We start from the raw sequence: 13,185 nt of genomic DNA, 5'->3' as shown, positions 1-13,185 counted from the left end.
AGATCTGCCACACTTATTTAATTTCATTTTAGATTTTGTCTCATAAAATAAAGCGAAAAGTTCTCAGGCAGTTTATACTACTATTAAAAACTGAACTAACTTTATTATTCATTCAATCTCCTGCATTATTTATCCCTTTTGATTTGAAAGTAGGACTCACAACTGCAGCACTAGGAGTTTGCTGCAAGTCCCTGGAACACAGCCTCACCACAATTAGCCATTGATCCAGTTGCTCATGCCACACCAAGGGAATGCAAACTCCCTCCTTGAGGCTACAACTCCACAGAGAAACCCTCCAACATCACAGGCTTCTAACACTACATTCCTAAACTTAATAAACAGTATCAGCTCAGAGTTGAGTTCTTAAGCTGCAGTGACATACATACACTTTAATGCATTAGTAAAGTGGGATTTCTTTCCCATTATAAATCTGTTTATCTTATCTATACATGTCATCTTTTGGTAACACAACTTCACACAGGCTTAAATTGATGCAAAAAGATCTCCCATGCAGAATGAAACACATGTTAAATATGCTTCTATTTTTACCCCAAAATGCTTTTACTGCATGCATAAAACCTCACAAATGTGTGAAAGACCTGTGGCAAATATTCACATTTTATGAATGGGGTTAGTGAACAATGAGCTCAGAGAAAGGAAGAAATCAAAGAAGGCACTGCAAAATTTGTAACACTCAGTGAATATGACAGATGTTACTTAATTTTAATTACTGATGACAGTATTTCAGACTATGCTTGTTAACAGAAAGAAATACAAAGGCAGACCACTGTACAGTACTCAGCTGCTAAGAGGCTGCCAGAAAGTGGTAGGAGACATCAAGATGTAGTAGTACTTTCTAGTAAGTCTGTCAGTTTCAGTGTTTGACATTCTCTTAAGATGTATCTACTGCTACAGTACAAAATTTCTTCTCAGTATCTATTCCAACCATAAATAGCAGCAGGTACCTTATATAGCGCCTATTGCATGGAGTCCAGGGAAACCATTTTTTAATTACTATATTGCAAACTGGCAATGAAAATACCCTGCACAACTTTGCCACACTTCATGCTGATGTACAGGTCTACCCACGTTGGTACGATTACAAAGCAGTAGCAATGTTCAGATATCTATGATGGATTTTGAAGCCTAATTCTTGACTCACTTTTTCAGTCCTCTTTATATTTTACAGACTGCTCGATACTTTACAGGTCCAGCATAAACAAGTTAACTACTCAAATGTCACAACTTTCTGTGCTTGCTATAAATTTGCCACACATATGATACAGTTTCTCTATTTAATACATAGTACCCAATTTTTTTCCTTGTTAAAAAGTACTCTATTTCCTTTAATTACACTCATGAGAATGGAGAAGTGAAAAAACATATTGTTCACCTGAGGACTCAGGTGAAAAGGAAAGGTTTTATGGCTCAGGGAATCAATCTTTAGTGACTTCAAAACTTCTTACTCCTGACCCACCCTGAAACCCACTGCTTACATGTTACAAATTAAGAATTATCCCAAAGTACTCCCAGTCAATTAAATGAAAACCAGGAAAACAAAGACGGAGTAGTTCACTCTTTGACCCTATATGCTCAATAGATATGTTTTTGTATTTATTTTTAGAGGCTCAGAGAGGAAATATTTACATTGTTACATAACATATATATATGTTTGCATTTATGTTGCTTAAAATAATGATGTAATATCACAGTCCCTCAGGAACCCCAAGTTAATTTCTTATCTACCAAATTTAGGTTCTGTAAGCCTCTCATCACCAGCATCAACTGCTTCACTGGGATTGAATGATTTATGCCTGCTGGGTTTCACAGAATCACAGACTCAATTAGATTAGAAAAGTCCTCTGAGATCATTGAGTCCAGCCTATGACCAACATGTCAACTAGACCAGAGCACTAAATGCCACCACCAGACTTTCCTTAAACATCTACAGGGACTGTGACTCCCTGGGCAGCCCATTCTAATGTAGAACCACTCTTCTTGCGAAGAAATTCCTCCTGATGTCCAACCTAAACCTCCCCTGGTGCAGCTTCATGCAATTTCCTCTCCTCTTGCTGCTGGTTGGCTGGAAGAAGAGACCGACCACCACTGGGCTACAAATGTCCTTTCAAGGAGCTATAGAGAGTAGAGAGTAAGTAGGTCACCCCTGAGCATCTCCTTCTCCATGCTAAACACCTCCAGCTCCATCTGCTCCTTGTATGAATTGTTTTCTCAACTCTTCATCAGTTTCATTTCCCTACTCTGGACTCGATGCAGCACCTGCATGTTCTTCCTGAATGGGAGGGGGTGTCCAGAACTGGACACAGGAGTCAGGGTGCAGCTTCATCAGTGCCAAGTACAGGGGAAGAATCACTTCCCCTGGTCCCCTTCCCTTGTAGTCCTGCTGGCCACACTATTCCTGATACAGGCCAGGATGCCACAGGCCTCCTTGGCCACCTGGGCACACGCTGGCTCATGTCCAGCTGCCAGTGACCACCACCCCCAGGTCCTTTTGCTGGAGCCAACTCATCCCCCATCTTGTATCACTGAATGAGGCTGTTCTGGCCAAAGCATAGAACCCCCCACCTGGCCTTGCTGAACCTCATACTATTTATTGGTCTTGGCCCATCAATCCAATCTGTCTGAGATCCTTCTGCAGAGCTTTCCTGCCCTCCAGCAGAACAACATTCCCACCCACCAAGATATCGGCCCAGAATTCGCTAACGGTAGATTCGAGGCACCTCAGGCCAAGCCGACGGCAAGAGCCCGCAGGAGGGCACATCCTCTGCCCACGGCTGAACTTTTCCTCCCCGCAGCTGTAGGGGCAGCAGGGTTTTACCGCCCCACGGTGACGGCAGCGCCGGGCAGGAGGCCCCGGCAGCGCCTCACGGCCGGCGGGGCGGGGCCTCAGCTCTCCGCCGCGTCCGCCCGCCCCCACAGCGCGGGACCAATGGTCGCTTGCGGCGGCACGGCGGCGGCCAATTGGCGGCGGTCTCGCGAGCTGCCCGGCAAAATGGCGGTGCCGCCGGTAGCGGGACGGGTGCGGTGCCGTCGTAGCGGCCGCCATGCCCAGTAGCCGGCGGAGGGGGCTGTCCCTCGGGCCCGCCGCCCTGAGGAGGCGCAGCGGCGGCGAGGAGCAGCTGACCCGGCGGCGGGCGGAGCTCCCCGTGGAGGAGGGGCCGGTGGAAGGCGGCGCGGGCCGAGGCCTGCCCGCCGGGGAGGCGGCGGCGTGCTCGCCCCGCGCTGCAGGTACGGCGGGAGCGGCCCCCGGGGGCCCCGGCCCTGCCCGCGGGGGAGGCGCGGCTGAGCCCTGAGGAGGGGTTGGCGCGGTGTAAATCGCCGCTCGCCGGCTCGCGTGCCCTGGGAAGGGGCTGTTACTGTCAAGGGCAGGCTGAGCCAGTGTGGGCCGGGCACATCAATGGTACCTGGTGTGCGTTAAGAAGAGCATTGCCAGCTGGTTAAGGCAGGTATGCCTGCTCCTCTGTTCAGCCCTGGTGAGGCCACGTTTGGAATACTGTGACCAGTTCTGAGCTCCTCGGGATAAGAGAGACATGGAGCTCCTGGAACAGGTCCATCAGAGAGCTACAAAGTTGGTTAGTGGCTTGAAGAATGTATTTTTCGAGGAAAAGCTGAGGGAGTTGGGCCTGTTTAGCCTTGCAAAGAGAAAAGAGAGGGTACATCATCAATGTGTGTAAATAGCTAAAGGGAGGGTGCAAAGAGGATGGACCGGGCTCTGCTCAGTGGTGCTGAGCAGTAGCATAAGAAACAGGCAGAAACTGATGACCAGGTAGTTCCACCTAAACATGAGGAAGAACTTCTGTACTGTACCGTGACTGTGCACTGGTGACCGTGTACTGGAACGGGTTGCCCAGAGAGACTGTGGAGTTTCCCTCCCTGGAGATATTCCAGAACCACCTGGTGACAATCCTGTGGGATGTGCTTTGGGATGACCCTGCTTGAGGGGGAGATTGGACAAGGTCTGCACTGTGGTGCCTTCCAACCTGACCTATTCTGTGATTCCCACAGCAAATACTGAGAACTGAGGAGAGGATAAAACCTCTGTGGCCATGCTAGGCACTTCAGGGCAAAACACCCTCTAAGATGTTCCTCCCATAGTAATAGCATCTTCTAAATTATTTCCGTAGGCTTTCACATCTACAGCATCATTTGTAAAGGGCAAGGGTGACTAGCTGAGTTTCACTTAGGGTGATTAGTTCACTTACTGATCAAAGGCAGCTGCAAGCAGGTGTTGTATAGCTATGTTCCTGCTTTTAATAGTCCCCAGATGAGGAAATATAGACAAATGTAGGTATGAACCAGAGTAGTTTGGAGGCCCATTAAAATAGTAGTTCAGCTCAGAGTCTGGGTGAAAGACACAAAGCAAGCAAGAATACAAAATATTCTCTCATAGAGGTATACATAATTTTTCTCTTAATATATGATTAAGTCAGTGTTCTCTCAAGTGTAAGAACTGCCATCCTTACAATCAGATCCTGGGTGCAAAGGTGTCAGTATCATGTAATTTTCTCTTATCTGTGTGGGGATATAATTGGCAAAGCTAAGAGTCCTGTATTTAATGTCTAGTTATGTACAGTATTCCTGTTGTGAGTAAAGGAATCCTGGTGAGTGTGAACTTGATTTTTATTCTAGATGTTCCTAATGCTTCTTCTTTTGCCTTGACCTGTTCTGTGTTCTAAGGGATTTTTGCCTCTTATTTGTTGTTTTTTAATAAAGATCCTCTTTCTTTTTACACAGAGCCATGTTTGCATAAAACACCAAAGAGATCATTGAGTAGAAAATCTCGAATACCTACTTTCAGCTCTCCTATTAATGACACTGAGACACAGCAAGAAATCTTTTGGGATTCTCATTCACCAGTTACACACAGATTAGGTAATACCAAAATCCAGACTTCAGGACATGCATGCAGTGGGAGTGTAGCAAAAGTTATAAACAATTTCTTGGAAGAAGGTTCTTTTCTCTTATAACAGTTGTTTGATTTTACTTTCATTAAAAACCCATAAATTCTTCAATATAGCACTGAATCAAGCTCCTATGTCTGCAGGTTTATTAGAATTATTTGAGATGAACTGCATATCATAAACTGGATAGATTATTCAAAATTTTAAGCAGTTTGTTTGTTTTCATAGGCAATGGAAAAAGCAAGCAGTCTACCAGTAGATGCGCAGTAGAAATTTCGGAAATTGTTAATCGTATTGCTCCTCAGGTAATTGTAACTTTCTAAAACATTGCTGTGCATGTGCAGTAATCAAAAGAGAGTAGTGTTTCAGCCTTAGCCTTGGTTTTAGTTACAGTAGTGTCATGGTAAGAGTTAGGCATGTAGAAAACTAGTTTATAGAATGGGATTGAATTAAAGTAGTAAGCCTAGCATTTACTGATTGTTGTGTGACTCTCAGATGCTGTAGAAAAGGACACATGAAGAAACTTGCAGCAGCTCTGTTTTAGAAAGTTTTACTTTCAGAATACAAGTTACTGCCCTTGGTCTTAAGAATACTGTTTATTTATCCTTAATTAATCATCTGTTAAAAGGAAAGAATTTTTTCAACTACTGGATTTACTTGGCAGTTGTTTTTACTCATTTTGGACAGTCTTGATTGACTGCTGATTTACAAGAACATGACCGAGATGAGATATTTTGGAATAATATAAACATAGTAACCTTGCTTCAATACTATAAATAATTTTCCTCTTTACCCCAGTATCTCTTGCCCTTTCCCTCTTGCCATGAATCTGATGTCCACAGCCCAGAAAGGTGAAACTGAAGTGCTGTTGCATTTTAAGTAAAAGAAGAAAAATGCAATTTTTTTAATTTAGCTTGCAAAATTTGCCTGCTTTTTTGACAGGGCTGTTTAAAATATATTTACTGTTTAGCATATTTGTGTGAAATTTTACTAAAAGAATTGGAAAATTATTGATAAGGGGTGCCACTGCATACCTTTTAAATAATTACAGTTCTGCGGTAAATGTAATCTGCTGCTTATATTTTTTTGAAACAAAAATAAATTTTAAAAAACTTTAAATTTCCTAAGAATAAGAGAACCTATTTAAGACTATCCTAGTAGATAGTAAAGTTCAAATTACTTTTGCTGGTTTACACACAGTAATTTCCTACATCCTATTGCTCTGCCCCTCTAAACAATTCATCACATTATTGTATCTCCTTCATTTCAGAATTCAAATTCAAGCCTGAACTTTGAAGCTCTGAAACAATTTCATTTTGTTTCTAAATGTCACTTAATTCTGTTTAAAGGCTCTTCTTGTAAATTAGTTGTCGTGGAAGACATCAGATTTTTTTTCTGTAAGCATACAGAATGTAATTTATTTTAAGGTCTCTGATTTGTTTGTGCTGCTGGCCTCTCAGCCAGCTCCCTAGTAGTATACTGAAGTAAACTAGATGACAGCTTGTAACATGAATGTGTGTAGACTACTAGACTTGCATGCCAAAAGTATAATTCAGTTATTTTAATTTAAGTTCTGCTTTAAATTGATATAATTAAAGTGATACAACTATCAGTGGACAATGCTGCAGTAATCTCACTGAACTTGTTTTTGCTCTTATCTGTGGCTTTCAACAGGTTTCATCCAGTTTATTTAGTTTAGCAACTTTTAACTCATGTAAAATGTGTATCTAATCCAGTCTTTATCTGAAATCAAATTTCTAAGCATTATAAATCTAATTATTCAGGATGAAAAAGCAGCCTGTAATGAAGACTCCCTTTTAGGAACATGGATTGGTGAGGATGCTATTCCCTGCACACCTATAGTAGTAAAAGGGCGAGCTAGGACAAAGTTAAGTTGTACAAGGTAAGTTACAGTTTTTTCTTGCTTATCATAGCTGGACTTTCATGAAGAAGGCTTTATGGTCTTCTGTGTATAGTGAATCATATAATTGTACATTAGCATATAGAATGCTTTTAAATGTGGGCTTGTTATGTCTTCTTGCAGGGGGTGTATGTTGACTGCATATTGGAAGCAGTGGGGTTTAGTCATACATTTGTAGTTGTTAAACTAGACAATGAGCAGCTCATAGGGTCATGTATCTGAACTTGGCCAAACTTTCTCAATAGCTCTAACTTTATTTTCTGTACTTTCTTTTTAATCCAGAGATCTTAAAATAAAAAATCCTGAAGATGAACTCATGAAATTGGCTAAGGAGTTTGACAAAAATCTAGTAGAGTTAGATGCTGTTCAGGAAGAGGAGAAGCTTGGTCACAACTTCATCCAGAGCACCTCAGAGCCTTCAAGTAATTCTAAAGATGAAATAAATACAAAGAACCAGAAATCGCTCCTTGGTGAAGGATCCGAAACAGATCCTACTGCGTCCCTGAAACCAGTTGGGCAGAGCACTGGCATCCAGGTGGCAGAGCCCTGTCAGTCCAGCAGTCAAAAGTCTGTAGACCTTGAGGCTGAGGTGGCCCTTCATGCTCTTTTTGACTCTTCTACCCAGAAGTGCAGCGGACAGTTGAGCCAAGGACTGTCAGATATTTCTTTAAATAATAGTTTTCATAAAATTAAAAGTACGTTGGAGGAGGAGAATCTTCCTGTGAAAGTTGAAGAGACGCAGCATGGTAATTCAGAGGCATATCAAAAAGATACTCTGTTTGCAGTAGGACGCATGGACCAGACTGTACCAAAAGCTGATACTGACACCCTGACAAAAAAAAATCCTACTTCTTTGAAGACACAATTGGTAGGCTCTGCTAAGCTTGCTGGAGTAGTTAATGATGACTTTGATGACTGGGATACAGATCTTTTGGCGGATGACTCTTTTGTGATGCAAATAACCCAAAATCCTGAACTGATAAGTACTGAAGAAGCACCACGAATTCTTGCAAATCCATTTGTGCATGATTTCAGTGATGCTAGCAGAACAAAGCAAAGAAGTAGTGGCAATTCAGTAACTCTTTTGGAGACTATAACCAAATCTAACAGTTTGCAGTATTCACCTTTGAAGCATTCTAGTAAAAACTCACAACATATAAAATCACTGTCTTTACAAAAGCCACCTAACACAGAAAATGCCAGGACAGAGACCAAGGCCTTGCATGGTAAATGTATTGTTAAACCAGATAAAACTAAATCTGTTTGGAAGAGTACCCAAAATAGTGATTTGAACCATATTCCTGTTTCAGTGCAATCTGAAATGAAGAGTGGAAATGAATCTGCTAAGCCTAAAAGTGATGCTCTTCCTCTTTTTCCTTCAAGATTTAATCCTCATAGACAATCAGCAGGAAAACCTGGGAATAACACTCATACTATTTCGTGTCAATCATCCAGTGTTTCTACCAACACGAAACTTAATGATCTAACCAAAGGGGTTAACCAAGCTAATACAGGTCACTCAAATCAAGTTGAAATACCAAAGAAATGTCCTCTGTCATTTGATGACTGGAATGAACCAAAATTCTCTGATGAGATACTAGGTATGTTTTGTGGATCTGATAGTCTTTGGGATGCAAACTATGAGGATGATGAATTGTTATATCAGGTGTGTGATGATATAGAAAAGCAAACTCAGAGCCAGGATGTTAAACAAGGAAATGAAAAAATTAAAACCATTCAAGGAGCCAGTATTAATTCCAGATCGAATGCTGATAACAGCTTCCCAGCATCTAAACAAGGACTACCCAATCTCCTCTTGGTGCAAAAAGCAAATGCAAAACAGGAGGCTCTCTCACTAAATGATGCCTGTAGGAATTCATCAGAGACAGTGGATGGGCTGGCCACAACAGGTCATGTTGTGAATTGTAAGAACATCTCAAATCCTCTGACTGCAGTCGTGGGTCCTTCTGTGGAGTGTAAATACACACTCCCAAAAAACTGTCATCAAGATGCTTCTGAAGATACTGCAAAGACTGTTTCAGGGAAATGGTACAGGTCAAATTCTGTGCCAGCAGGAGAGACAGGTTCTGAAGTAAGTCCTGTTAATGCAGTAAATATTTTTAGTAGAAAAGCACTTGACAGCTCACATTTCTCATATAATGCGGGAAAGATTCCAAGTAGCACCTCTGGTAACAAAACTTCACTTGTGCCTTCAAAATTTAAGTTCCGAAAGATTAACAATTCTCAGGGTGGTCATCGTGTAGGGTCTGAAAGTTCAGGGAATCATTCTGGCATTGGAATTACTCTGCAGGGTTTGGAAGGAAGCAAGAATCAGGTGAATGTCACTTTGCATCGCAAGCTTGACAATAAGAAATCACCTTTCAAGAGGCATCTTTCAGAGTCTTTTGCACAGACTACATCAGGTATTTGTCTTTATTGTATCACTGTTAGACTGTTTGTTTCCTTACTGTAGTCAGAATGTCAGAGAAATTCATACTGTATTGCAGCTTAAAATAGGCTTCAGTATTCATCCACTCAGTTAAGGTGTTAGCAGATGTTCTAAGGAGAATCTGGAAGTTATTTTCTCAAAAATTAAATTGTCTTGATGTATATCTTGAATTCCTGTCATTTAGGACACCTGTTTCCTTTCCACTTCTCTAAATACCTCGCACCCTCTCTCCATAGACACTCAGGTTCCCTGGGGTCAATTATAGGCTGATGCAGTACTCAGAATACTATTTTCCTAAACTGTTACTTAAAAATACTGGTATTTTGATGCATAGTAAAACCCTAGTTAATGATGGGACAGGGGAAGAAGACACCAGGTGATATGGAATGCCAGTTTCTTTATATTACTGTACACCTGGAATTTGGAACCTCAAATCACTTGATACTTTTCGGAGCTCAGCCTCTATTGTTGTTTGCTCTGTGGCTGAAATTGCCAGTGAAATATTGTTGTGTTATCAGTCTAAACACTAAGATGCCCTTTCATCCAGAAGAGAGGTCAGTCACTTCTTTATTACCAAGAGACCATCAATAATATTCCATGCTCAGTGTTACTTACTGGGGAAACGGAGAACCAGTCGAGTGCTAGTCAGTCTTATTTTTACTCGATCTTGCAGCTTGGCAAAGTTTTAATCAATATTCATTCTGATAAAACATGCCTTTAAGAGTGTCCTGTATTAACCTCCATTATAAAGAAGCACTGTTGCAAAAGCAACAAAACAATTAGTTATTGAAGAATGAATATTTTATCTGTTTCTTCCCTGGCAGAGAAGTGTATAAATGCAAAGTAACAGTTTTGGATTATAAGGGGGAAAAAGGCAGAGAGATAACTAGTTCTTCTGCGGAATGTTCTAGAGAGTAAAGGAATGAAAGAAGACAGCATAACAGATAAACCATAGTTTTCTTCATCTTAAATTTGAGAGAAAGGATGTTAACCAAAAAATGGATATTAAGTGGTCCTTTCAAAAATTGCTATTTAATTTTTCGTGGACGCTTTTTTGTGAGAAGCAAATATACCCTTTGTTCAATTTATTCACTTTGAATACTTATTAAAAATACATTAATTGGAAATTGGTGTATAAAAATGGTAAAATTATTGATATGTGCCAGGAGTGTTCCTGTTGGTTCCAGTGAGGTCAGGATTTTATAGTATGGGAATTTATAGTTCTGTAACATACCATATAAAATGCTATGCTTAGCTATCATGTTCTTGTCTCCTTTGTCAATTTTTATTGCTACTTTTGACCTTTTTTCAACCTATCTTGTTTTATTTGTGTGACACCTGTACTGTATCTGACCCCTGTGTCTATACTATCTCCATGTTCATATCTCTGCCTAACTCACTAAATTGTAGAGCCCTTTTCACTCTGATAGCCTTAATTTTCTTAACCCATCACCATCTCCTATGTTGACTCTGATGTCATAAGGTTCACTTGAAGGGCACCCAAGTAAAATTTCCTTGAAGCAATGTGTGCATCCCAGTGTTTTCATTGGGAGGTAGTAATCAGTAGCACTACAAAGGTCATGCATCTTGCCCCTTTCCTGCCTAGGGGACAGGATAGATGAGCCATTTTTAACTTGGGTGCCCAGTGTGTCAGAATAGTGTGCTCCTGCCATAGATCTTGAAACACTCGAAATCGCTAAGTTAAAATACATATTGAACAAACCTAAAGCTCCTAATACATGTTTTTTTATTTACAGTGTCTGTGGTAGAACAAAAAAATAGAAAATGTTCTCAAGAGGAGATTGAAAGAAAAAAACAAGAAGCTCTTGCACGAAGAAAGTCCAGAACACAGGCATTCTTTAAAGATGCTTGAACTTGGAGTGTATTTTGTCTCTGGAGTAAACTTTTGGTAGGGAAATACTGTAATGCTAGAAGACACTTTTTGAACTCTGTTCACAGCTATTGATAGCACATATTTTCTGGTTTTGAATATAAAAAAATCTGGGACTAAACCATAACTAATACTCTGAAGGTACTTTAATTAAAAACAATCAGTTATAAATGTGTAGTCCCAAACTACACTCAGCCAGATGAAGATTCTGTTGAGTTCACATGTTGAAGTTATATGGCCTGAAAATCATGAAAGTATTGGGATACACACATAATGGAGGTGTCAAAAACAGCGTGGATGTGTTTTGGCTGTATTACTGCAAGTATTCTAATCTACAAGAGGACTCTCAAATACACACAGACTAAGAAATACTAATGTTTGCTCTCAGGTAGAAGAAAGTTCTAAAATTTTGGGTTAAATAAACGACAATCTAAGAAACATCCAACATCAGAAAACTGATGGAAATGAACAGACTTTGGAAAGTATGCTTAGTTTGTCTCTTACCTGGGGTAAGAATTGTACATAGAAGAATTTATTACACAAGTTTCATTATGTAAAAAGGTGTCCTGGAGAGGACGTGTTACATTATTTTAAATTCCTTTCAGGAAGAACTGGAAATACCCTAAGGAAATTAGACCAACTTTTTCTAAAGGCACATCAATAACCTAATTAAAAAAGGTAGCCTATGCCATTTTACCAAATCATGAGCAAAACAATAATACACCAGGTGAAATCTCAACAACTATGCATCAGTTTACCCATCTGGGTTGAGAATATTTTCTAACAAAGGCTGTCAAATTATAAAAATGCTGTGTCATGTCATCTTAAGGGTCTGATAGAATTTTTGATCGGATAGGTGGGTGTAGGGCTCAGACTGCAAAAACTGCCGCTGGGTAAGATGCAAGATATTTTTCAACTGAGAAATGTTTATATGTAAACATGTGACACTATGAAAAGTGACTGTAATTTTCCTTTGTAAATAAATAACTAGGAAATGTTCCTCCAAAGGTTGGAGGAAGCTTTTGATTTCTGTAGTATGCTTGAAAATGTAAGTATTGTATATTTGTAAGTCATCATTAAACTGTTTTTCACATTTTTCTAGTCTGTTTTTGAAAATACTCTACTACAGAAACTGGTAAAAGGGAGTGAAATGGGAATTCCATATGGGCTTTACCTGAAGCCCTCACTTGGTAATTTCCCTAATTACTTGATACCTCAATTTTCTACCAATAGCGGTGACAAAGTGCTTCCTTTGATCCATTTAAGCTAACAATCCTTGATGAACAAACTGTTTCAACACACAACCAGCTGTAGTGCAGTCCTGAAGTATTTAACTGGGATTTTTTTCTTGTATTAACCACTGTGGGATCAGTGTCAGTTGATCAAGGCTACCAAAGCCCATGCAGGTGCCCAGTAAGCGTTATAGTCTGTGGCTGCAGCTCCCGCCCCTGCTGCTGTTTTGTAATATATGATGAGTTGGATTTGTTTACTGATCTGACTGAAAATTAACCCAGAAAAACATTTTCAGCTTTTCAAAGAAGTTCATCATAATAATACTCTCAACAGCTAACATACCATGAAATAGCAAGATTTTTTTATATCTTCAAGCCTCTGGCAATTTTCTGTTTAAAAGAAGATTTGCATGTCCATATGACAAATAAGTGTAAACCCCAAACAGCAGCTATAGGAGAAATTTGATTTATCCAGACAATATCATTTGCTCTGTGTATCTGAGGTATGCTTTTCTTAGTTCAGACTCTTCCAGAACACCGCAATCAGGTGACAGGCCAGATGCCAAGCAAAAGGCAATGAGAAAAGGCTACTGCCATCAGTATTAAATATGAGAGTTACAAAAATGACTTTTAAGGTACTGATGCACGAGAATGTTCAATATTGTTGAAAAAGATAAAAGAGAGGCTTTTGCTACAGGAGTGTTCAGCTTAGCCATCATTCTATTCCCAGTATGTTTCCCTAGATACAAATCTGTAAGGAAACCAGGGTAAAT

At 40.2% G+C, this 13,185-nt stretch overlaps 1 protein-coding gene across 3 annotated transcripts; it reads left to right on the top strand.

The window, feature by feature from the left end:
* The first annotated feature begins 3,026 nt into the window (after positions 1-3,026).
* On the top strand, positions 3,027-12,249 carry ETAA1 (ETAA1 activator of ATR kinase). Of its 3 annotated transcripts, XM_084203567.1 has the most exons (7): positions 3,027-3,246; positions 4,753-4,890; positions 5,148-5,224; positions 6,704-6,822; positions 7,123-8,932; positions 9,152-9,263; positions 11,047-12,249. In XM_084203567.1, exons 1-7 carry the CDS (start codon positions 3,063-3,065, stop codon positions 11,160-11,162), a joined length of 2,556 nt encoding a protein of 851 aa, XP_084059693.1. In that variant the 5' UTR covers positions 3,027-3,062; the 3' UTR covers positions 11,163-12,249. The 3 variants fall into 3 exon arrangements, with proteins under 3 accessions (XP_084059693.1, XP_084059694.1, XP_084059692.1); XM_084203568.1 differs by lacking the exon at positions 9,152-9,263; XM_084203566.1 differs by having other exon boundaries at positions 7,123-9,263.
* Positions 12,250-13,185: the final 936 nt, after the last annotated feature.

Source organism: Fringilla coelebs (assembly GCF_963513975.1).
Source record: "Fringilla coelebs genome assembly, chromosome: 3".
Taxonomy (NCBI): domain Eukaryota; kingdom Metazoa; phylum Chordata; class Aves; order Passeriformes; family Fringillidae; genus Fringilla; species Fringilla coelebs.
The sequence above is the reverse complement of the archived record's forward strand: the minus strand, read 5'-3'. Positions and strand labels throughout refer to the sequence as shown.

Coding starts and splice junctions, on each gene's coding strand:
- ETAA1 (XM_084203566.1), top strand. CDS start 3,063: ATGCCCAGTAGCCGGCGGAGGGGGCTGTCCCTCGGGCCCGCCGCCCTG. Junction 5,225..6,703: donor TTAATCGTATTGCTCCTCAG/GTAATTGTAACT, acceptor CTAATTATTCAG/GATGAAAAAGCAGCCTGTAA. Junction 9,264..11,046: donor TTTTGCACAGACTACATCAG/GTATTTGTCTTT, acceptor TTTTATTTACAG/TGTCTGTGGTAGAACAAAAA.